Source organism: Mobula hypostoma, chromosome 8 (assembly GCF_963921235.1).
Source record: "Mobula hypostoma chromosome 8, sMobHyp1.1, whole genome shotgun sequence".
Classification (NCBI taxonomy): domain Eukaryota; kingdom Metazoa; phylum Chordata; class Chondrichthyes; order Myliobatiformes; family Myliobatidae; genus Mobula; species Mobula hypostoma.
This window is the reverse complement of record NC_086104.1, coordinates 53,848,840-53,875,005: the sequence shown is the minus strand read 5'-3', so window position 1 is coordinate 53,875,005 and position 26,166 is coordinate 53,848,840. Positions and strand designations below refer to the sequence as shown.

The window sequence follows — 26,166 nt, the reverse complement described above, 5'->3', positions numbered from 1 at the left end:
CAGCTTTTTCTGTGCCATTCCAGTATGTCTTTCTAAATGCATTGGCAGTGATTTCACACAACTCAGACCTTCTGACGATTGGTGAGCTCCCCAGCTCAGCCATTATACGCCACGGTTTCTTCCAACGTGCTCCCTCAGTGTATTCTTCTGAAGAGAGTCTGTTCTGAGCTGATGAGTGAATAGCCTTTTATATTTTAAAAATAAACTTAATTAATCATAACTAACCAAGTAACTAACCAAATAAGTAAATGAAAGCCTTTTCTAAATAAATATTCTATATATTTAGATACCCTTTGTACTTAAAAGAAAACTTTGATTATTTTGAGTGACAAAAATCTTCTGGAGGAATTAAATGAGTCAAATAGTATCTGTGGGAGAATTGTTGTCATTGTGGGTCAAAACATCAAACATTTTTTTCCCCATAATTGCTGCTGAATTCACTGAGTCCCTCCAGCAGATTGTTTGTTGCTCCAGTTTCCAGCATTTGCAGTCTCTTGTATCTTGTGTTCCGTCACAAGCTTGATGGCAGTCTAGCTGATGCACCCTTCCCAGTGTTTCTAAAGCACTCCTGGCGCTGGTATCTGAAGAGATGCCTGTGCGATGTCAGGATGTTTTAATCTGTTTTCATGAAATGGTAGAGTATTTCCATATCTTTAGCATGTAAAATGAAAGTGAAAGGCCAGGATTAAAGTTTAGTGTCTAGACAGAGCAAATGAAGGATGTGGCTGGTGAAAGATCATTATGCAGAGTCAATAGAACATACATACAACATAGAACAGTACAGCACAGTACAGGCCCTTCAGCCCACAATGTTGTGCCAACCCTTAATCCTTGCCTCCCATATAAAACCCCACCTTAAATTCCTCCATATACTTGTCTAGTAGTATCTTAAATTTCACTAGTATGTTTATATAGGGTAATAGGGCATTAGAAGAGTGGAAAAGGAAGTATTGTATGGAATCTCTTTCACCTAAGCAATGCTATTGTCAAGATCATAACTTGTTTCTGCTCATCACAACTGTACTTGTATAGACTATATAGCCATCAAGGATCTCACCATTAAAAGAGTGGACATCATCATCGGATTTCGATGGACAACCGGAGACTTGGCTTGGGAGTCTTGATGAATGTTCTTCCTTTCATATTAATTTTGTATTGTATGCCCTAGCTTTTATTTGATTTGGAAACATATTTAAGTGAACAAGCTTTTTTAAGATGAGTGTAATATAATTATATTGTTTGATATGTCACATTTTAATCCTATGAAAATGGATTAAAATGAATACTTGTTAATTTACAGAAGATCCTTGCTTGTCAAATGCAAAAGAAACTTTTACTTGCAGAGCACTAGCCTCAACAATGTGGATTACTGCAAGGACCTTTGGAAGCTCAAAGGCAAAGTGCTGATGACCCTTTGCTCTGAATTACCACTCAGCTCTTACAACCTTGGTGTGAATAGCAGAATCAGAATCATTTCAGAAATATTGTCATTACAATTGCCCACGCCCAAGCAAATTTGGATGTACAAATGCAAGATCCAGCTCTCCATTCCTTTCAGAGTTATCCTTCAAAGAGAAAAACAACAATGAGTGAGAACCCCACTCTAGGTTAATTATGTCCACAATAAAGTTCATGTATTTAAGCTTAACATGAGCAAACAGAATTCTGATTTTTTTTAAATGCTGGATATGTTTTTGCAAAGCTAAATTCTTCTCTCTGTTTTTATTTTGGTCAAAAAATGAATTTAAAAGGAAGCAATATAATAACATAGCCAGCCACGTCAAAACAGTTCTGATAAGCTTGGAAACTGGTTAAAAATCAAATATATTATTGCATTTTATGTCAAAATAATAAAATATGACATGGGAATTGCTTCAGATTAGATTGAGAAATAGTGGTTAATAACTTGAGAACTTTTTAAGCATTTAGCTTTATTTTATTGAGACATTATCTGCAGAAAAATTGACATAAGTATGTTAAAATTAAATATTAACTTGAATATAAAAGGGAAATGTTTGAGCTATGAATATTAAGTACTCAGCTCTTAAACATAAAGCTTTATGGTGCAGAGATAGCATATTTGGTTCGTTTTGTCCATGTTAACAATTTTACTCCCCTTTCAACTACTGACACTTATCTACTTTCTCCTTTCAGTGTAAAATATATCTCAGGTTCATTTATATTTCTTTCCTTTAAGAGACACAATCTTGTTTCTCTCAACCACTTCCTGCGCTTTTAAAAAAATCTTCTCATTTCTTCACTCATAGTAACCCCATTAAGTTAAAGATAACTTATTATTGATTTTCTGATTCGGGAATAAGACTTCCTGTTCACGCAAGTAAAGTGCTTCATAATTTTAAAAACTTGTATTAAAATGGAAGTAAGTCACCAGTGTTGAGTACTTAAAAATCCATATTACTCTTTCAATTCCTTTTTCATTCAGAAATGTTTTTTTCTGAATGTGATATTGTTATAAGCTATTTAAAAACTCAGCAACGATTAACTAGTCAAGATTTTCTTTATTTATAAGGAGTTATCTCTAGCAACATCTACAGGACTGGTAAGTCTTTCTAACATTTATTCACCTTGTGTTTGTAATTTCTTTGCTATGGTTTTTATCTATGACAAGTAAATTGCTTTTGTTTATTTGTATCTTGCACTCAAGACTTGTCAATCATACTGTCGTTGTCTGCATTTAGAACTGATAGTAGCTTTTGATTTATTTACAAGTGCGTTTTTCAGAACCCCTGTTTTCATGAGAGAATTTGCTTTCTGAGACAAAGTAAATAAATTGTTTGTAAATTATCTTGAAATTGATTTGAGCCATTTTGATTTGAATTTTTAATGATATTGACTTTATTTAGTAATGATTGTGTATGATGCGGGAAAAGCTTTGACTTTAAAAAAAAGTTGATTTATTGCAGTGTATTGCTTTTAACATCCAATTATGTGAAGATGTTACCAGATATCCCACCCTGCAAAAACTCATTTCAGGGAGGTAGCACCCGCTCCCCGCAACCCCATATCCCTCCCCCCCCCACCGCCCGTCGACCTCCAAGGGTGTATGTAATACTTTGTTTAGTGATTTTGTCTAATCTGTAAACCAAGTTGGGTATATGCTGCAAATGTGACATAAAATATGTACTTATATTATCATGTATATTCTATTACAACTTTAAGCAAGTCTACAGGGAGTTTTGGCCTCATCACGTAGGAAATCAATAGCGTAGCTCCTTAACAGCTAGCCAGCTAGTTTAAATAACGTTAGCTATGCTGTAATGACACCTGTTAAACTCACCTCAATATGTCTTTTACATTTTAACCCACCATGGACAATAGAAAAGTCACTGTTGCAAACAGTGCAGCGAGCAGCACTGTCATTATTTTTAAGGTTGACTGTAAAGCCCGCCCACAGAGTAAACTGATAGGGCTACTTAGCAGGGGTCCGCAATCGTTTTTGCACCGCAGACCGGTTTAATATTGACAATATTCTTGCGGACCGGCCGACTGGGGGGGAGCAGGGTGTTAATCACGGCTGGAATATAGGTGATAAGTCAATAGCATCATAACATTTTAAGTAACGTTTGGATATTAAACACACAGCGCATATTTTCCCCGTATGAACATATAAAATCATTGCAACACACCAATATCGCTGAATCAGTGCGAGCCCTGGGCATGTTTTCCTGCAACAAGACGGTGCCATCGAGGGGTGATGGGAGACAGCGATACTCGAAGGGGGTTCCTTATGTCCAGTCTATTCCACAATTTAGTTTTCGTTGCATTCATTGCAGAAAACTCCGCTTCACAGAGATATGATTTTAGAAATGGAAGCAACATTTTCAGTGCTTTCGTGGCTATCTCAGGATACTTAGCCTTGACTTTGATCCACAATGCCGGCAGAGATGTTATGTCAAACATATTTTTCAGCCCGTCATCATTTACAAGCTTGAGGAGTTGATCTCATTCCCGCGCTGACGTGGATGACGCGGGGGTAATGACCTCGTGTGCGTTCAAGTTCAACAGTGCGTGACAGGGAATGAGGAAAGGTGCAAATAACTCATATCGTGTCATATCGCCAAATCATATTGTTTCCTCACGGCCTGGTGGTTGGGGACCACTCTTAGCACGAAGGGAGACCAATCAGGATGCTCGCTCTCCCTCTTCCCCTCAAAAAAAAATCTATTTCCGGGATATTGTATATAATTTCTGGGTGTCAGGGAGCCACTATCGATATGTGGGAGACTCCTGGATCTTCCGGGAGAGGTGGGATGTCTGTGTTCACAGTAGAGTTTTGCAGAGTTATATTGAACTACTGAATGGCGTGCAGAACAATTGCTGTAGGCTGAGTACCCCATATCCAAAAACCTCTGAAATCGGAATCCTTTTGAGCACTGACGTGACAACACAAATGGAAGATCCCACAAGATGCTGGGAAGTTCTCAAGCGTTGCGCAGGGCTCTGCTCACCACAGGCAGTTCAGAGAGGTAACCTTGCCTATGTAATGGACAGCGGTTAATGAAAAACAGGAAAACACAGCATAAAGTGAAAAATGAAGATCTTGATCGTGTATTGAACGGTGCCTTTGTCGGCGTCGGAGTAAACATATGCTGCATAATGGTATACTGTCACGAAACAAGCAAAGATCTATCATGACAAACTGAAAATTGAAGGCACCTGTGAATATTCAGCATGCTGGTTACAGAAATTTAAGAAAAGACAGAGCATTAAATTGTAAAAGTGTCTACTAATCATGAAAATCTAGCACCAGAACAAGTCTATAATACTGTTTACATTTATACCTTTCATTAAAAAAAGGAAAGTACCAATGCAGTATATTGTAACCTTTCAATCAAAACACAACATCAGAGTTGGAGACTGAAGGCCAGCATCATAATTGAAGAATGAAAGACTGCAGTTGTTAGTTTTTCAACAGCTGATTCCAGTTTTCGCTCGATGCTGCTGTACTGCTTTTGTTACCTTGCACACATTATATTTTCATGATATTAATAGTATGTAATATTTTTACTGTTAAGTACATCTGTGTGATGAACAATTGTAAGACAAAACTCATATATTCAAAAATCCAAAAAAAAGATCAAAACACTTCCGGCCCCATGCATTTTGGATAAGGGGTACTTAATGTGCATTAAATTCCAGATTCTGTATCATAATGAATAATTAACTTTGCTTTGGACAACAGATTTTAGAAAAGCAGAAAAAAACATAAATAATTGAGTTATTCTAGCAAAGAACAGTTATTAATCAAATATACAATATGTTAAGAACTGAGTTATGGACTTTATTGCGCAAATAGCACCACAGCTGATATTTTTGTGTTTTGTTTCAATTGTTTCTGGGGGAGCGGGGGAAATGTTTGCCTGCTCTGTATAATTATGAAATCTAAGTAGGAATAAATTTGTTTAAGGGTCGTGATGGTGCAGGGGTTAACAAATCAGGAATGGGTGTCTCCTTCCTTGTGGTTTCAGGTAGTTATGTATGTTTCCTCCAAGACCAGAATTTAATGCCTGAATTTGCCCTTGGGTCTAATTATAATAGAGAAATATGACACCTACGAGATGGTCAGGACACTTTCAGGGTTTTAAATATCACCAGGCTCATTAAAAGGATTGCACTGAGAGAATTAGAAGGGTTGGTTTTGCACAGAAAGAAACAAAACCACAATGTGAAAAATTTCTGATAAAGGCTGTTCCTTTCAAAATTAACATAGACATATTTATTTATGCTGTGTGAACAAGCTTGTTTGTAAGGCCAGCAAAATCTGACCATGGAAGTGATGACTGGGTGCGTCAAAACTAGATGAAGAAAAATGGAAAATAAGCTTATGTGTAAAGAAAGTTGTCACAGAAATAGAGAAAATAAATTTAACTCTGTGATTTATGTTATATTGGGCATATAGGTATAGCAGCAATGAAGGTCCTCCGTCACTGGCAGTGTTCAGGGCTTCTTTCACTGTGTCAGTATCTTCCTGTCTGTTTTCACTACTGTTAGTCATGCAATTGTGGGATTGAGTTAAAGAGCCGAGAGGTAATAGTAATAGTCATACTTCATTGATCCCAGGGGAAATTGGTTTTTGTTACAGTTGCACCATAAATAATAGTAATAAATCATAAATAGTTAAATAGTAATATGTAAATTATGCCAGGAAATAATTCCAGGACCAGCCTATTGGCCCAGGGTGTCTGACCCTCCAAGGGAGGAGTTGTAAAGTTTGATGGCCACAGGCAGGAATGACTTCCTATGACGCTCTGTGCTGCATCTTGGTGGAATGAGTCTCTGGCTGAATATACTCCTGCGCCCACCCAGTACATTATGTAGTGGATGGGAGACATTGTCCAAGATGGCATGCAACTTGGACAGCATCCTCTTTTCAGACACCACCGTGAGAGAGTCCAGTTCCATCCCCACAACATCACTGGCCTTACGAATGAGTTTGTTGATTCTGTTGGTGTCTGCTACCCTCAGCCTGCTGCCCCAGCACACAACAGCAAACATGATAGCACAGACTCGTAGAACATCCTCAGCATCGTCCGGCAGATGTTAAAGGACCTCAGTCTCCTCAGGAAATAGAGATGGCTCTGACCCTTCTTGTAGACAGCCTCAGTGTTCTTTGACCAGTCCAGTTTATTGCCAATTCGTATCCCCAGGTATTTGTAATCCTCCACCATGTCCACCCTGACCCCTGGATGGAAACAGGGGTCACTGGTACCTTAGCTCTTCTCAGGTCTACCACCACCTCCTGAGTCTTTTTCACATTAAGCTGCAGATAATTCTGCTCACACCATGTGACAAAGTTTCCTATCGTAGCCCTGTACTCAGCCTCCTCTGCCTTGCTGATGCATCCCACTATGGCAGAGTCATCAGAAAACTTCTGAAGATGACAAGACTCTGTGCAGTAGTTGAATTTCGAGGTGTAAATGGTGAAGAGAAAGGGAGACAAGACAGTCCCCTGTGGAGCCCCAGTGCTGTTGATCACTCTGTCAGACACACAGTGTTGCAAGCACACGTACTGTGGTCTGCCAGTCAGGTAATCAAGAATCCATGACACCAGGAAAGCATCCACCTACATCGCTGTCAGCTTCTCCCCGAGCAGAGCAGGGCAGATGGTGTTGAACGCACTGGAGAAGTCAAAAAACATGATCCTCACAGTGCTTGCTGGCTTGTCCAGGTGGGCATAGACACGGTTCAGCAGGTAGATGATGGCATCCTCAACTCCTAGTCGGGGCTGGTAGGCGAACTGGAGGGGATCTAAGTGTGGCCTGACCATAGGCCGGAGCAGCTCCAGAACAAGTCTCTCCAGGATCTTCATGATGTGGGAGGTCAATGCCACCGGTCTGTAGTCATTGAGGCCGCTGGGGCGCAGTGTCTTCGGCACAGGGATGAGGCAGGACGTCTTCCACAGCACAGGAACCCTCTGGAGCCTCAGGCTCAGGTTGAAGACATGGCGAAGTACTCCACATAGCTGAGGGGCACAGGCTTTGAGCACCCTGGTACTGACACCATCCAGTCCTGCAGCCTTGCTTTGGTTGAGACATTTCAGCTGTCTTCTCACCTGTTCAGCTGTGAAGCCCACCGTGGTAGTTTCGTGTGGGGAAGGGGTATAGTCATGAGAGCTGGGTGGGGGACTGTGAGGAGGGGTAGGAGGGGAGAGTGGAATATGTGTTTGTTGGGGGCCAACAACAGATGACTCCTGGGGGATGGGCAGGGGCCACAATGTCAAATCTGTTAAAGAACAGGTTAAGTTCGTTGGCCCTGTCCACATTGCCTTCAGCTCCTCTGTTGCTAGTTTGCCAGAACCTAGTGATGGTCCTCATCCCCCTCCAGACCAGTCTCATGTTGTTCTGCTGGAGTTTCCACTCAAGCTTCCTCCTGTACCTGTCTTTAGCCTCCCTGATCCTGGCTTTCAGGTCCCTCTGTATTGCCCTCAGCTCCTCCCTATTTCCATCTCTGAATGCCCTCTTTTTAGCATTCAGGATGTCCTTAACGTCCTTTGTTACCCATGGCTTGTTATTTGAATAACAAAGGACAGTTCTTGTCGGAACATTGCAGTCCACACAGAAGTTGATGTAATCAGTGATGCACTCTGTGAGCCCATCAATATCCTCTCCATGTGGCTCACAGAGTGCCTGCCAGTCTGTCACCTCAAAACAATCCTGGAGCGCCTCATAAGCTTCCTCCGACCATTTTCTCACTGTCCTCGAGGTTGCAGGTTTACTCTTCACCAGATGCACGTAGCAGGGTTTTAGATGCACCAGATTGTGATCTGACCTTCCCAGTGGGGGGAGGGGAGAGGAGCTGTATGTATCCTTAACGCAAATCCAGAGTCCTCTCCCCTCTGGTTGTACAGCTTACATACTGCGTGAAGTTGGGCAGTGTTCTAGCCATGGTAACATGGTTGAAGTCACCCGAGATGGTAATGAGGGCACTCAGGTGCTGGGTTTGTAATCTGGCTATGACGGTGTAAATGATGTTACACGCCCACGTTGAGTTGGCAGAGGGAGGAATGTACACAACAACCACAATTGCATGCGAGATTTCCCTTGGCAAATAATATGGCCGGAGTCCAACAGCAAAAAATTCAATATCCGGGCTACAAACACGTTCCTTGATCGTAATATGCCCAGGATTGCACCATCTGTTGTTTACCAGAACCGCAAGCCCCCCCCCCCGCCCTTTACGCTTACCGCTCTCATTGCAATTCTGGTCAGCTCGAAAGGTCTGGAAGCCCTCTACGGAAACGCTTTGATCGGGTATGTCCTCGTGCAGCCACGTCTCAATAAAGTACATGACACTGCTCTCCTGAAATGTTCTCTGACTCCTGACAAGCGCAGTCAGTTCGTCCATTTTGTTACCCAGCGATCTCACATTTCCCATGATGAGAGATGGGAGACACGACTTATAACTTCCCCTCTCCATAAGCCTCTGTTGTCTCAACCCAGTCCTCTTCCCTCACCTTTTTGATCCCCCTCTGCATCCTCTGTGTGTTTTCATCCAGATTTCAGCCGGGGTGTTCACTGCTCTGTTCGTTAAACCGGCTGGCGTAAGCGCAATCAGCTGGTCCCTGGAATAAACAATGCGGCCATCCTGCAGTCACGCTAATATTACAGCTATATAGGACCCTGGTCAGACCCCACTTGGAGTACTGTGCTCAGTTCTAGTTACCTCACTACAGGAAGGACGTGGAAACTATAGAAAGGGTGCAGAGGAGACTTACAAGGATGTTGCCTGGATCAGGGAGCATGCCTTATGAGAACGGATTGAGTGAACTCGGCCTTTTCTCCTTGGAGTGAAGGAGGATAAGAGGTGTATAAGATGATGAGAGGCATCGATTGTGTGGATAGTCAGAGGCTTTTCCCCAGGGCTGAAATGGCTATCATGAGAGGGCTCAGTTTTAAGGTACTTGGAAGTAGATACAGGGGAGATGACAGGGGTAAGTTTTTTTTTATGCAGAGAGTGGTGAGTGCATGGAATGGGCTGCTGACGACGGTGGTGGAGGCGGATATGATATGGTCTTTTAAGAGACTCCTGGATAGGTACATGGAGCTTAGAAAAATAGATGGCTATGGGTAACCCTAGGTAATTTCTAAAGTAATTGGGCCAAAGGGCCTGTATTGTACTGTAGGTTTTCTATGTTTCTAAGTCCCGGGTAGAGACTAACAAATACCATCGCATTCAGATGTAGAAGGATTCTTCATTGCTGTTTCAGTAGCAGTATTGTTTGATCACTCAGGGTTGGTGTCCCGACCTGAACCCCCACACCTGGAGGACTGGTGGACCACTCTTAGTCTGTCCTCTATCCTTTGATGTGTTTGGCATGGGTGACCCTACCAAGAGCCAAAGCTTAAAGCCTTTACTCCAGTCAATAGAGCTCTTTGGGCCATTCATGCCTGCAAGCCAACAACCACAGCAAGGCTGTGGTCCTTTTGGAGGTTATATTGGAGAAAGAGGAACAAATTCATGAGCAAAGAAATTGAGAATTTTTGCTCTTGTTGGCAATAACTTAAATGGATGATTGATTTAGTAGCTGCCAAAAGGATATATTGCTTTATATAATCTGTCTCCAAATACCTAATACTGCAATGTAAAAACAGAATGAACTTTACTTTGTTATGTTAGGATTATGTTACTTTGTTATTTACTTTGTTATGTCAAGATTATTTTTCATTAGAAAAATATAGAAAAGATGCAGCTTGAAAATACAGTCTGTACCTGGAGCCCGATAACATCTAAGTGGGAGCTCTAAAACATTTGCACTTGAATTTCCTAGGATAATTTGCCCCTTATTGGCAACAGTTATTACTGATGAAAAATTAGATTCTAAGTCCATTGACTGTAAGTTGCATGGAATTTGTATTCTATGTTCCGGTTGCAGCCTATAAGAAATTTGTACGTTCTTGCCACGATCGCGTGGGCTTCCTCCGGGTGCTCAAAATTATTCAGGGAACCATCAAGAAAATGCTATAAGTTAGAAGACTTAACACATAGACACATGAAAACAATGAAACTCAGTTCATTGAATGGTATGGTAGCGTAGTGGTTAGCAGAACCCTTCACAAGACAGGCCATCAGGGTTCAATTCATACAGTTGCTTGTAAGGAGTTTGTAGTTATCCCTGTGAATGCATGAGTTTACTTGGGGTGTTCTGGTTTCCTCCCACAGTGCAAAGACATGCCAGTTGGTAAATTAATTGGTCATTATAAATTGTCCTGTGCTTAGGCTGGGATTAATTTGGGGAATTGCTGGGTGGCAAGGCTTGAAGGACTGGAAGTCCTTATCAGGGGATCAGAAGTGGAAAGGATCAGCAACTTTAAATTCCTGTGTTATCATTTTAGTAGACGAGTCCTGGCCCCAGCATGTAAGTGCAATTATGGGGGGGAGAAAAAGCATAGCAGTGCCTCTACTTCCTTAGAAGTTTCTGAAGACTTAGCATGAAATCTAAAACTTTGACAAATATCTATCGATATTTGATGGAGAGTTTACTGATGGGTTGCATCACAGCCTTATGTGGAAACACCAATGACCTTGAATGGAAAAACCTACAAAACGTTCTGGATATGGCCCAGTCCATCAGAGATAAAGCCCTTTCCACCGTTGAGCACATCTACATGGAGTGCTGTCATAGGAAAGCAGCAGCCATCATCAAAGACCCCCACCACCCGGCCTTGTTTTCTTCTCACCACTGGTTTCTCCTCCTGAAGGCAATAATTGGCCCGTTGGTCTTGCTGACATTGAGTGAGGAGTTGATATTGTGGCACCACTCAGCCAGAGTTTCAATCTCACTCCTGTAGTTCATAGTTCAAGTTGAATTGTCATTCATTCATACATAAATACCCATCAATACATCCAAATAAAACAGCATTACTCCGGGGTCAAGATGCAACACACTGTACCAACAGTCACAAACAGCACAAAGGACATAGTACATATGAGACAGCAAGCATATATAAGATATCAGTAAAATACAGTCACCATTTTTGATTCTGACAACGACAGTGGTGTAATCAGCAAACTTAAATATGGCATTGAAGCTGTGCTTAGCCTCAGAGTCATAAGTACAAAGTGAGTAGAGTGGAGGCTATGCACACAGCTTTGTGGTATACCTGTGCTGATGAAGGTTGTGAAGGAGACGTTGCCAATCTGAACTGCCTGGGGTCTTCAAGTGAGGAAATCAAGGATCTAGTGACAGAAGGTGGTATTGAGGACATGGATTTTTATGAAGCTTACTGATAAGCTTTGAGGGGATGATGGTGTTCAATGCTGAGCTGTGGTCAATAAAGAGCATCCTGATGTATGCACCTTTGCTGTCCGGATACTCCTGGGTTAATTGATGAACCAATGAAATGGCATCTACAGTGAACCTTTTGTGCAAATAGGCCAATTGGAACAGATCAAAATCGCTTCTTAGGCAGGATTTGATAAGTTTCATCAACAACCTCTGAAAGTACTGCCTCACTGTGGATACACAGTAAGTACTACTGGATGATGGTCACTGAGGCAGGTTACCGTGTTCTTCTTGGACACCAGCATAATCGAAGCCTGCTCGAAGCAGGTGGCTATCTCAACTTGCTGAAGCAAGAGGTTAAAGATATCAGTGAACACTCCAACCAGTTGATCAGTAGAAGTCTTTAGTACTTGGCAAAGTAGTCATGTGGGCTGGATCCTTCCTGAAAGATGCACTCACGTTGGCCTCAAATTGAATTTGCAAGGTCATCAGGGGCTGTGAGCATTTCTGAAGTTTCCTCCATGTTTTGATGGTCAAAGTGAGCTCGTCTGGGGGCAAAGCCATTTCGTCACCTATGCCACTTGTGTTCACTTTGTAAGAGGTAATAGCATTCAAGTCCTGCCACAGCAGTCTAGCATCCCCCAATAACACAAGTTTGGCCTGGAATTGCCACTTCGCAAGTGAGATTGCTTTCCAGACACCCTACTTAAACCTCTTATTTCCTAGTGACCAGACCTGAATCACACAGATCTGGCTCTTAGCAGATTGCAGATCTCATTTTTCATCCAGGGCTTCAAGTTGGGGAAGCCTCTGAATGATTTTGTAGGGATACCCTCATCCGCGATTGTTTTAATAATGTCCGTGAAAACAGTGGTGTCTCCATTGCAATCTTCTGAGTCCTTTAACACATCCCAGTATACTGACTGGAAGCAATCCCACAGCCACTTATCTGCTTCCTGTGCCCACCTCTTTGCGATCCTTATCTCTGTAGCCTTGCTCTATCGGCAGCTAAGAGAAGAAGAGCCAAATGACCAGATTTCCTGAAGTGCAGTCGAGGCATGGAATGGGAGGCATTCCTAATTGTAGTACAGCGGTAGCCCAGTGCGTTGGACCTCTGGGGCTACAGGTTATATGTTGATGATAACTGGGCAGAGATTTCTTCAAACAAGCCTGATTGAAGACCCCAACTATGATTTGAAATGTGTTGGAGTGGGCAGTTTCTTGTTTTTGTTATGGCACCATTCAATAACTTGAATGCTGGTTGACATCGGCTTTTGGCATTACGTAAACTGCAGCCAGGATCATGGAGGAGAACTCTCATGGTAAGTAGAACAGTTGTCATTTAATTGTTCGATGTTCCAAGTTGGAGGAACAAGTGTCCGATAAGACTGCTGTGTCCGAGTACCACAGAGTTTATCATGAAATACATACCCCAATCTTTTGCCTTTTCTAAATCAGCAGCTTGGTCCATCCTGTCATCGAGAAGCCTTTTTGCCTGATCATTGAATCCAGTGTGTTTGGAGTAAGTCGTGGCTCTGTGAAACATAGAATACAGCAATTTCTCATTTAGCTCTGATATGATCATCTTGACCTTCGGTCATCAATCTTGTTCTCCTGCAACTGTACATTTGTTAACAAGATGCTGAGTAGAGGAACTTTCATTGATTGGAATTTTAATTTTAACCTGGTTTGGAGTTCCCTCTCTCCTCTTTTCCTCCTGGTAATAAGTCAACGGGACCGGACAGGATGTACCCCAGGCTACTGTGGGAAGCGAGGAAGGAGATTGCTGAGCCTCTGGCAATGATCTTTGCATCATCAATGAGGACGGGAGAGGTTTTGGAGGATTGGAGGGTTGCAGATGTTGTTCTCTTATTCAAGCAAGGGAGTAGGGATAGCCCAGGAAATTATAGGCCAGTGAGTCTTACTTCAGTGGTTGGTAAGGTGATGGAGAAGATCCTGAGAAGCAGGATTTATGAACATTTGGAGAGGCATAATATGATTAGGAATAGTCAGCATGTCTTTGTCAAAGGCAGGTCATGCCTTACAAGCCTGATTGAATTTTTTGAGGTTGTAACCAAGCACATTAATGAAAGTAGTGCTGTAGATGTAGTGTATATGGATTTTAGCAAGGCATTTGATAAGGTACCCCATGCAAGACTTGTTGAAAAAGTAAGGAGACATGGGATCCAAGGGGACATTGCTTTGTGGATCCAGAACTGGCTTGCCCACAGAAGACAAAGAGTGGTTGTAGGCAGGTCATATTCTGCATGGAGATCGGTGACCAGTGGTGTGCCTCAGGGATCTGTTCTGGGACCCCTTTCTCTTCGTGATTTTTATAAATGACCTGGATGAGGAAGTTGAGGAATGGGGTAGTAAATTTGCTGATGACACAAAGGTTGGTGTTGGTGTGGTTAGTATGGAGAGCTGTCAGAGGTTACAGTGGGACATTGATAGGATGCAAAACTGGGCTGAGAAGTGGCAGATGGAGTTCCACCCAGATAAGTGTGAGGTCCTGACGAAGGGTCTCGGCCTGAAACGTCGACTGCGCCTCTTCCTATAGATGCTGCTTGGCCTGCTGCGTTCACCAGCAACTTTGATGTGTGTTGCTTGAATTTCCAGCATCTGCAGAATTCCTGTTGTTTAAGTGTGAGGTGGTTTAGTTTGGTAGGTCAAATATGATGGCAGAATATAAAATTAATGGTAAGACTCTTGACAGTATGGAGGATCAGAGGGATCTTGGGGTCCGATTCAGTAGGACACTCAAAGCCGTTACACAGGTTGACTCTGTGGTTAAGAAGGCATACGGTGCATTGGCCTTCATCAATCGTGGGATTGAGTTTAAGAGCTGAGAGGTAATGTTGAAGCTATATAGGACTCTGGTCAGACCCCATTTGGAGTACTGTGCTCAATTCTGGTCACCTTACTATAGGAAGGATGTGGAAACCATAGAAAGGGTGCAAAGGAGATTTACAAGGATGTTGCCTGGATTTGGGAGCATGCCTTATGAGAATAGTTTGAGTGAACTCAGACTTTTCTCCTTGGAGCGACAGAGGATGGGAGGTGACATGACAGAGGTGTACAAGATAATAAGAGGCTTTGATTGTGTGGATAGTCAGAGGCTTTTCCCAAGGGCTGAAATGGCTAGTATGAGAGGGCATAGTTTTAAGGTGTTTGGAAGTAGGTACAGAGGAGATGTCAGGGGTAAGTTCTTTACGCAGAGAGTGGTGAGTGTGTGGAATGGGCTACTGGCGGTGGTGGTGGAGGTGGAAATGATAGGGTCTTTTAAGAGACTCCTGGATGGGTACATGGAGCTTAGAAAAATAGAGGGCTTTGGGTAAAGACTAGGTAGTTCTAAGGTAGGGACATGTTTGGCACATCTTTGTGGGCCAAAGGGCCTGTATTGTGCTGTATATTTTCTATGTTTCTAGTGGTGATGTACCTTCGTCTGCTTAAAGGTGCAGTCCTACATTCTTGAGAGTTAAGTCTGTCAAGTCCTTCAGAAGATTGTGAAATTGTTAATTCATTAAGAAGGTTTAAAAATATATTGCTTAAAGGCAATTACTGGCTGTAGGTTCCAGCGAGTGTACTTCAGAAGCAGTATATTTAGAAACGAGAAAATCGGCCGATGCTTGAAATCCAAACAACACACGCAAAATGCTGGAGGAGCTCAGCAGGCCAGGCAGCATCTATGGAAAAGAGTGAACAGTTAACATTTTGTGCCAAGACCCTTCAGCGGGTATATTTAGAAGTTTTGTAAGCAACCTGCAATATGTGACTGTGGTTCACTGGTGCCATCTTGGAAAGGGAAACAAATTTCATCTTGATAAGGGAAATACCAGGGACTCAACTTTCATCCCCAGTTTGTTATGAGAGGGTTAACACACAATCTAGATTTTGGCCATTAGATGGGAGACCCAATCAGTTACTAAGACTTTTCTTGTAAAACTTTCTGAGATTATATTAGTAATTCCTGAAATCAAGGAATCATAGAAATTTTATGACACACAGATGGTCATCCCATTGTATGTATGCCATTGAGAAAGAGTTTTTGCTGATCCCTGAAGTCAAAAGGATTTCAAAGGCCTGGAAATGCCCAGCAGATCAAACGGTGGCTGTGGACAGAGAACGACTGAGTAAATAGCACAGATGGATAATTCAATAGTAGAACTTGCTGTACTGACAAGGGCAAAGAAAAGGGTTGGGGGGGGGGAATAGCTCATCTGAAATTGTTAAAATGATTCTATTAATCAGGTAGCACTGAAAAACAGCTGAATCATCTTGCTGAACCTGGCCTTGCTCTATTTATTCTATCAAGGCTATTTACAATGTTATACTACTTAATCAGATTTTCTTTCTGTTCCCTGCTCATCCATTTTTGTCCTTATTTTTGAGTTTTAACTTGAGATTTTTTGAGAAAAAAAGAATCCAAACAGGTTTTCCAGTGTGATCATTTTTTCCTGTTAAAAGCCTCCTATAACTTGTAAACAACAGGAATTCTGCAGATGCTGGAAATTCAAGCAACACACATCAAAGTTGCTGGTGAACGCAGCAGGCCAGGCAGCATCTGTAGGAAGAGGTGCAGTCGACGTTTCAGGCCCAGACCCTTCGTCAGGACTAACTGAAGGAAGACAGTTAGTCCTGACGAAGGGTCTCGGCCTGAAACGTCGACTGCACCTCTTCCTACAGATGCTGCCTGGCCTGCTGCATTCACCAGCAACTTTGATGTGTGTTGCTATAACTTGTGATCTCTGTTTTTGCCATCCAGTACTTGTCACTCAAACCGATTATGAAAGAATGCTGACTTAAATTTGGTGTCTCTATTAATGCTTGTGATCTTTTCAGTTTTATTCTTCATGCAACTTCATGGCAAATTGGGCAAAATTTCAAAACGTTTATAAGTCAGCTAGGTTTCCTATGACTGTATGTCGCTGTAGGCAACAAAGGGATTTCTTTCTTCAATATGTATTTGAGAATGGGATATTTTGTATCAGTTCAACATTGATAACTATACTGCCTTAGTTAGTCAAAATAATTAATTGTATTTAAAATGCCTTGCTGCTGGATAGGGGTAATAGATATTATTCTTGACTGTTGAACTAGTAATTTAATAAAATCATCATATTACCAATTCATTTGGTGAGAATGCAGCTTCTCCACCATGGTCCAAGTTAATGTGCAAGTTAGTTTTAATTGAAATAATGGAAACTTAGTTACCATAATGATTATGGTAACTAATTGGAAATTCCCACAAAGCTGGCGGACTCTTCAATCGCCAAACTGCAGTGAACGATTAAAAGTTATTTTTTAGTATTTCATCTGAAAACAGTGTATTAAGCCCACAAGCTCTATTCTTTAGCTCCTCAATATTTCCCATTGACAAATTTCATTAAAACATGTTCTTACTGCTCTTTAAAAGGAATGTGGGGGGGGGGGGGCGGGAAGAAAGATTTTGTGATGCAATTTTACCCAGCTGCTGGAGGAAGCAAAAGTGATATCAAATTTCCGATTGCATTATGCACATCTTTGACATTTAGGAGTAACAGGTGAAAGCTGGATTTATTGATGAATTTTAGTTTTGCTGTTTGGAGAGTAACCAGTTGGAAATGAATATCCTTGGGTTTCATTCACAATAAGATGAAAATCAGTCGGGTGTATAAGGAGATGATAATCAGTTTCACCAGAATATTGAACTGGTGCAAATGTTTACAAATTTCCCTATCTCTGTTCATAACAGTAGTGAAAATACTGTCTACTTTAATTAGATGTGATTGGATTTTTCTCTGCTAGCAATTTGAAACGGGTAGGCTGTTTCAACTCAGTTAATGGTCATTAATTCTGTGTTAACAGTCTTATTTGGAGGCGCCATTAATAAATTTCTTGATGAATATGGAATGATTCCTACTGATAACTAAAAACATTGTTATTTTCAATTCAACCTCACTTATCTAATCCAAACAATGGGGACCTTACACCTTGCCTGAACATAAAGCGTCTGAATTTTAATTATTTCTCATGATCTTCTATAATAAAATCAGCAGAACACCAGAGAAATTATCATTGAAAGCGGAAAGATTTTCTTATCCACAATTTGGAGAAATTCATCTCTGCAAATATCATTTGTAAAATCAGCTTGCTCAGAACTTACTTTTGATAAAATTAGAACTACTCTTTCTCAAATTGATCAAACTGCAATTAACTAAGCAGAAATCTCTTGTCAAATGTTAATTCAGTTTCACAGGCAACAGCAAAGAATTAGTGCCAATACACCTGGAACTTGATATTTTAATGTTTTTAGTGACGGACATAAATGCTTACAATCTTCGTTATCAAGGTGTGTCAGTGCCATTTGAGAAAAATACCTACATACTCTAGAGGTGAGCTAACTTATTGTTGAGATGTGGGAAATGCAATACTGATTATTATGGGGAAAGGAGAAAATCTTGATTGCACAAAAAACAATGCATGGCAATAGAACACAGATGAACTAAGTGATGCCATCGCCTCAGAGTGCATGAGTTGTGTTGTGTATCTTAAGAGCAGAAAGGTGAGGAATGTTTGTTATTGTACAATTAGACCATTAGGAGGATGAGAAACAAAAAGAATCGAAATTCATGTTAACATGAGTGGGGCAACTGAAATTGTTTGCAATTACACAATTGACAGTATTAATTCTAGTATTATTCTAGTGCGCATATACGCCGGTCGTGCATGCAGCCTGGTACAGCCGTTCCGATCTATTCTTATTTTCTTCTTCTTACTTTTTAATTTATGTTATTTTTTGTATTTTTTTTCTCACGGTAACACGTCGAAGCTGCACCCTCTCTAACATGCTGGTAGAGAGAGATTTATTTGGGTTTTCTTTAGCTCTGGAAATGGTTACATCCTGACATGCGGGACAGAAGCAAGTCGCATTGTGTATTTCACGGACCAGCAAAGACCGGCCGGCTTAGCGAACAGAGCGGTGGACACCCCTGCTGAAATCCGGAAGAAAACGTGCAGAGGGGTATCACAAAGCCGAGGCAAGAGGACCGGGTCGAGACAACAGAGACTTTTGGAGAAGAGGAGTTCGGTGGGTAATACCATTCCGACTGACCGGAAGTGCACTGAGAGCGGTAAGCATAAAGGAGTTGGGTGCTTACTGTTCTGGCTAACAACGGATGGTGCAATCCGGGGTATATTACGATCGAGGAACGTGTTTGCAGACTGGATATTGAACTTTTTACTGTTGGACCGGCCACATTCCACCGTGATACAACACTTGGCGGCACGGGAGGTCGTTCCTGCCGGTAGCCATCGAACGTGCAGCTCCTCCCGTGGAGGGTCAGACACCCTGAGACAATAGACTGGTCCTGGACTTATTTTCCATCTGGCATAGTTTGCATTTTGGTGTTTGATTGTTGGGGTTTTTTGTATTGCTATATTTACGCTCTATTCTTGGTTGGTGCGGCTGTAACAAAACCAAATTTCTCTCGGGATTAATAAAGTATATCTATCTATCTATCTATCTAATGATATAATGGGAAACTGAATATGCAATTGAGGGTGGGTTGTGATAGTAATAAATTCCATTTGCCAAATAGCCATATTTTAACCACAGAATATATTGTTAGTTTTGAAGGAAAAGTGCTCACTGTTCATTTATGATAAGAAACTTCACGGTTAATTAAATTAATATCCTGTTTCAATGCCAATTTATGTGTGTTGTGAAGCAATGAGAAGCTACTCTTTTGAAAAGTGATCTTCAAGAGCTAGAGCAGGTCCATAGCTTATATCAAAGTTTATGATGGTATTAAATATTTGCTTTCATATGAAAGGGATGAGGCAAAACACTTTTCTGACATTTTTAGTGGGCATTTAATGGGCAAGTACCAAAAATATATTTTCTACCATGTATGTAAACATCATATTTCTTGGCAGGATACTGTCAGTAAAATTCAGGAAGAGATAGGAATTAGAACAACAGCCACACAATTTCCATATTTTCTCACCATGTGTACGTCTCAGAAGGTAGTATTCAGTTTACTTCAGAACAGAGGTGAATACTGATAACCTGACTGTTATTTGTATCTCAGTATCCAAGGAACTTCACACTAATGATCAGAAAAGGGACATGATATACAACATGTATTAAAATCTTATCTCAAATCAGATATCAAAGTCAAGTAAAAGATAAATTTTCCAAACTTTCATGATAGTATTGATCAGAGCAGCCAGACATAATGGCAAGCATTATATAAGCAAGATGGCCAATATATTAATTCAAACTGGCTGTGTGCATTACATAAATGTAAAGAGTACATAATGACTCAAAAAGGTACAAATGAATAAGTATGATTATTTAAGCATAATTTATAATCCATTCTTTTCACAGAACAAGGAATCCCAGGGCTGCAGCAGTCAGTTGCCACCATTATTCCACTTGGAAGCAGGCATTATTGCAGATACACAAACTGTGGAAGAAATAAATGACTATTCTTGAAAAGAGTACAGGGCAAAAGAAAAATGGTGGTGGATAAGTACCTTTTGAGTAGAGACTGTTGAGGGTCTAAATTTTGTAAAGGATGTCCAAGATATTAAGGAGCTGCACTGTTCTATAATGCAAACTTGCATTCTAATAGAGGCAGCAGCAGCAAATTGAGGAGGCATTTTCAGTTCAAACATGTTTCCCTCAATCTTCTGAAAGCCTGCTATCAGTTACAATCATAACTAGTAAGTTTTTTCTTAGAAAACAGACAAAATCTATGTGCCTCTCAATGCATTAACACCCCTGACAGAAAATGGAGCACTCTTTAGACCATATAGGCTTTGTATTAGGAATAGCTTCACATACTCATCCCAACATCTGGATGGCTGAACAGTGGGAGCTAGTCATCAGCTCAAGCTTATACCCAGGCTTAGTCCTGAGTGTCCTGTAATTAGTCACGTCACAAGATTGGATCTTACCTCGGCCAACAACAGTGGGTAACTGTGTGTGGATGGACATCCCAGGTGTTTTGATCATTCACATTTTTTGGAGTACAGCTATTCTTTGGCTGATGCAGATCTTGACTTACTTCTCATATTCTTCAGTAGTAATGACTTTGATGAATACCAGTCAATCTGTCCTTTTTGAATCTGTGATCATCTTACATCAGTAGCATTAAGGAGTACTCCAGTACTTTGACCAGTTTGACAGTAATGATATTGTAAGCAAATTGATGGAGTTTTGTCTTGCTATTGTTGCATTCAAGGCCTATGCTGTCATAGTGCTTTAGCTTTAATTGCGGCAGGGAACAAGATTAAGGATTCTGAAACTTCATGAGTTTCATCATGGGAGTAAAATAATCTGATTCTCTCAACAAACAGATGGGAATCACAGAACTAGACTTGGCACAAGCAGTGCTTTCCCATTCATTTCAATGTTAGGTACAGCTGTGAAATACTATATAAATATAGTTATATTAATAAGAGTTTTAAATGCCTTAAGTATTTATGCATTTACATATCTATTTTCTTGAATCAAAATTTTGAACAGAACATTACAGCACAGTACAGTACAGGTTCTTTGGCTAATGATGTTGTGCCGTACTGTTAATCTACTCTAAGATCAACCTTTTGCTCCTACATAGCGCTCCATATTAAAAAAAAAACATTCAAGTATTTTAGAAGCTTTCACAATAGCTTTATCATGTCAGAAACATTCAATGTGTTTAATAGCTTTGAGAGTTCCAGCCGAGATAAAGAATCTGGCTCAGATGGCTGGCATTTTCTTGACTTTTCTTCACTGGCCTTGGCTTATCCTGGGCACCCCAAATGCAGATGTCATACTGTGGTCTTGCAGGGCTCAGATCCCAGAATCAAACTGGCTCTTCATGGTGACTGGTGGCTGTTAGAACCACTCCAAGTAAATATTTTTATTCAAAGGTTGATTGAATGTCTTGATCCATTCTGTATAATAAAAGTTAGAGAGCAAACGTATGCCGTCACTTGGAGTGAGAAAGTTAATGTGTTTTGGTGCAGGTCTTGCAGGTAAAACATTAATCTGATGTTCTTCTTCTTGAATATTAGTTGGATATGCCGTGCATGTTTATTGATTTACTTATTCAGAGATACCGTGTGGCACAGGCCCTTCCGGCCCAGTGAGCCACACCACCCATTAACCCACCTCTTTAACTGTTGCTTAATCACAGGACAACTTAAAATGACCAATTAACCCTGTAACCAGTATGTCTTGGGAATTTGGAGGAAAGCTGTGCATTCACAGGGAGGATGTTGGAGCTGAACTCCGAACTGTGACACCCTGAGCTATTTAGTATTTCAAATGAGAAAGTAAAGGTGTTCAAGGTTAAACAAGTGAGGTGATTCATGAAAATTACTTTTGAGTTCCCAAAATGACCTTCTGGCATCTCATATTAATTTGCTTAATTTTCCACAGCTACGTCAGACCTGGAAAATGATGCAAAATCTCAGCAATGATTGTTCAGGTATAGGATACTGTAGAGGATAATTCTTCTTCTTGGGCCTTTAGATTCTAATGGAGAATTGATGCCCTCGCATCTCCAAAGTTGATGGTATGGTTGGAGTTCATCAATATTTTTGTAATCGTTGTATCCACTGGGAATGAGGAGCAAAGAATTCCATTCACAAACATCATCACCAATGGCAATAAAATGTCCATTCTGTGACACCAATTATGATTGTGTTAGATAGGCTTTTTAAACTGGTCTCTCAATATAATTGTCACAATGAATATGAGAAAATAAGTTATTTTGTCTGTACTGTAATCAACATAATGTTAGATACGTATGTATATGGGAAGGAGCATTTTAACTTGGTTGGAGAACTTTGCAATTTATAATGCTTGTTATGAGTTTTAAGTGTGGGAGGAATATTTTTTTAAAATGTTTCTGGAAGATATCACAAACCAATTTTTTTTTTTGTGTATTTGTTTTTTGTAACAATGCCAAAGCTATTGTGCTTTTGTGTTCCTCTGTTGCAAAAGTAAAAGCATTCATCTATCTGAATGAAATGAGGGAAGCTAATATTTATTTTAAAGTAGATATTAATGGCAATATCAGATTGAAAGTTGTGGTGTAATGCCAAATACAACTGAAGAATAACTGAGTGGAATACAGATACATGTTATTAACTGGTCCTTCCGCCCTTGGCATTTACAGGATGACAGCTGTCACAGCTAACATAGGTGATATTCAGGGAGTACTATTAGTATTTTTCTTTTCCTTCTTGGAACATGCCTGAGGTAGAGTAATGTAATTGTGGTATCTTGCTCTCCTAGAAATATAAAGATTTATAATGAACAAAAATGACTTTGCTTTGTTTGTTAAGCATTTCAAATTCATTTTGAAGGCCAATGTTGTTTATTGTCTGAAGCTTCAGCGATATGTGGATTTTTTGTCCGTGTCACTTTAATGAGTTTTGACAACTGGGCCTAAAGGAATAGTTAAATGTCTTCCTAACCTACTGTGACTGGTAATAATCAGATTGTTTCTATGCAACCTGATCCCGTGATTTGCTGTTTCTTAGTAAGTGCAAAGCTGGCATGACTTGTTGTATCCTTTTGAAAATATCTGAATGTAGTTGATAGCACGGTAGGTAAAATGCTTAAAAAAACTGACAGTTGAGCTCGGCTCATTGAAAGAGAAATGTGCATGATTGTCTGTAATAGCCCTTCATATTTTGTAGGAATAATACTTTTTTTTGTGAACCATATAGCAATAGAATTTGAAATATACCAATCATGCTCTTAACAGAATACAGAAATATATGGCATGACAATTGTGCTATCAGGTCTTGGGACTTTTATTGAATGAGAGGATCTGACAAATAGCTCAAGTGAAATGTGAAATGCTTAAGGTGACTATGATATTAGGAAAGAAACTAGTGAATACATTTATTTTTTAGAAAACTGACAGCCTCTAAATTTTGAAAATTAATACTGTTGTATAAGATCCCATTTTACTGAATCAAAGTCTGTATCATAGAAGCAAACCTTTGGGTCTTTGCCACTGAGTCCCTCCTCTGCGCTTCATAGCTATGGAAATATTTCGTTACAGGCACTTGCCTAAGCCTCCTTTAAATGCTACAACTAGATTTGCCATTGCTACTTCTCCATGACAGTACTTACCACATTCTAACTATTCATTGTGTAAAAGTTTTATGTCAATGTTGGTTCTTTTCCAATTATTTTCATTCTATATCCTTTGGTTCTTGATTGTACCCACCAATGAAAGCAGTATCTGTACGTTCCCTAAATTCTTTAGTTTTAAGTAATTCTTTTCGACCTTCTCTGTCCAGAGATCAACCCCAAATTTTCTAATCTGTCAATATAACTATTGTCCTTAATCTCTGGAATCATTCTTGCAAATTTCTTCTGCAGTCTCCTATAAACCAGTGCAGCTTTCCTGAAGTGTGACATCAAAATTAGACGCAGTACTCCATATGTACCAGAGCAATGTTTGAGAAAGATTCATTTTTACTTGGTTGTGCTACCTAACTACTTTTTCAATCCTTCTCTACGCTGCTGTCAAGTGCATTGATTTATTCAGATATAGATGAATGGAGTCATACAATATGGAAACAGATCTTTTTGCCCAATTTATTCATACCAACCAAGATGCAGATTTAAACTGGTCCCTTTTACCTAAATTTGGCCTGTGTCCCTCTTAAGATTTCTTATCCACTTACCTGTCCAAATGTCTTTAAAATGTTGTAATTGTATCCATGTCTACCACCTCTTCTGGCAGGTTATTCCATGTACTTCCTTGCCCTTCTGTTCCTCTTTATTTTTGTCCTCTCTCAATTTAAAACTGTTCTCATAATTTTAAAATCTTTATTGTTAACCATTGTTCTCCTTTGATTTCTTTGATCCAGCCTCTCCTTATTACACAAACCCTCTAGTCCCAGCAACGTTCCTGTAATTATTTACTGAACCCTCTCTAGCATTATAACATTTTTACTATACCCTAGCAACAAGAGCTGCACTTTTGTGTGGCCTAATTAACAAGTTGAACAAATGTGATGTCTAACTGCAACCTACCTAATCTGTCTGCTCCTGTGTCCTTTCAGAATTGTGCACTGTAATTTGTGTTGACATCCCCTGTTTTCCCTCCTGATAAATATCACTTCGTATTTTCATAAATTAATTATCATCTGCCACTTATTTCACCAGCCTGTTTTTCTAATCCTGAAGTATATTACTATTCTGCTCTCAAATGTTTTTAAATGTATCACTAGTACACCACAGACCAAGGCATTCATATACAGTAAGGAAGATAGTGGATCTCAGGCTGGCCTCTGTGTAACACCACTGTACAACTCTCTCTAGTCTGAAAATTGAGCATTCACCACTTCCTCCTGCTCTATTGCCTTGATTTTCTATTTATAAGACTTCCCTTTTATTTCATTGCTTTTAATTTTGATGTCCGTTATTTGTCATTTTATCTATGCTTTATATAATCCACATGTGCACCATTTACCTCTTTTACTCTAACTTCATTTAGCAATTCAGTTAAACATAATTTTCCTTTGATAAACTCGTGCAACCGTTAACCAAAAAAATCCACATTTGTCATTGTGACTACAAATTTTGTCACTCATTATCATTTCCTAAAGTTACCCCAGTATATAGGTTAAACTAACTCAACAATTCTTATGTTTATCATCAAACACTTTCAGAACGTTGACAATTCCCTGATTCTCAGACATCACCCTCATGTTTACATTGTTTTCCTTGCCAAGCTAAAATGTTTCCCACCTGGACAGTGAAATGCCTTCCTTTTATCAAACATTTAGACTTTATAGTACTTTCTGTTATAAAAATTTTTAGTTCAAGTGCTACTGTACTTTGCTAAGATTTCAGCAGCGTCTTCCTCCCAGGTTAAGACCTGTAAAGTACAGATTTATTACAACAGCTAAGCTCTCTGTTTCTATATGTGATTTATTTTTTGCCCCATGGTCTTCTCCCAGTTCTCCTACTATAACCTGAAAGCTGATTAAAAGCCAAATAAAGATTCTTAGATTTTATTTTGTGTTTGCTGTCAGTCTTCTCTCATGTTCTCTCTTTACCACCTTTATGTCCTTTCTTTCTTTCCCTCCTAATCTTTCAATAATAGGCCTAGTTCTTCTTTGTGCTACTTCCCCTGCTTTATTTTCTGTTTGGTCAACTAGGGAATTCTGGTGTTAGCCCATAAGATACAGGAACAGAATTGGGCCTTTCAGCCCATTAAATCTGCTTCACCATTCCATCATGACTGATTTATTATCTCTCTCAATGCCATTCTCTTGCCTTCTCTCCATAACCTTTGATGCCCTTACCAATCCAAAACCTATCTCCTTCTCTTTCGGTATACCTAGTGACTTGGCCTCCACAGCCGTCAGTGGGAATGAATTCCACAGATTCACCACCAGCTGGAATGCCTCCATAT

At 40.1% G+C, this 26,166-nt stretch overlaps 1 protein-coding gene across 18 annotated transcripts in view; it reads left to right on the top strand.

Annotated features, from left to right (window-relative positions):
* The window catches only part of nrxn1a (neurexin 1a), a 1,799,241-nt gene that overhangs the window by 394,268 nt on the left and 1,378,807 nt on the right, over nt 1-26,166 (top strand). For all 18 annotated transcript variants that reach the window (XM_063055858.1, XM_063055840.1, XM_063055854.1 and 15 more), the window contains one exon: nt 2,531-2,560. In XM_063055858.1, coding sequence (XP_062911928.1) covers nt 2,531-2,560 — 30 coding nt within the window. The remainder of the gene's footprint in view (nt 1-2,530; nt 2,561-26,166) is intronic.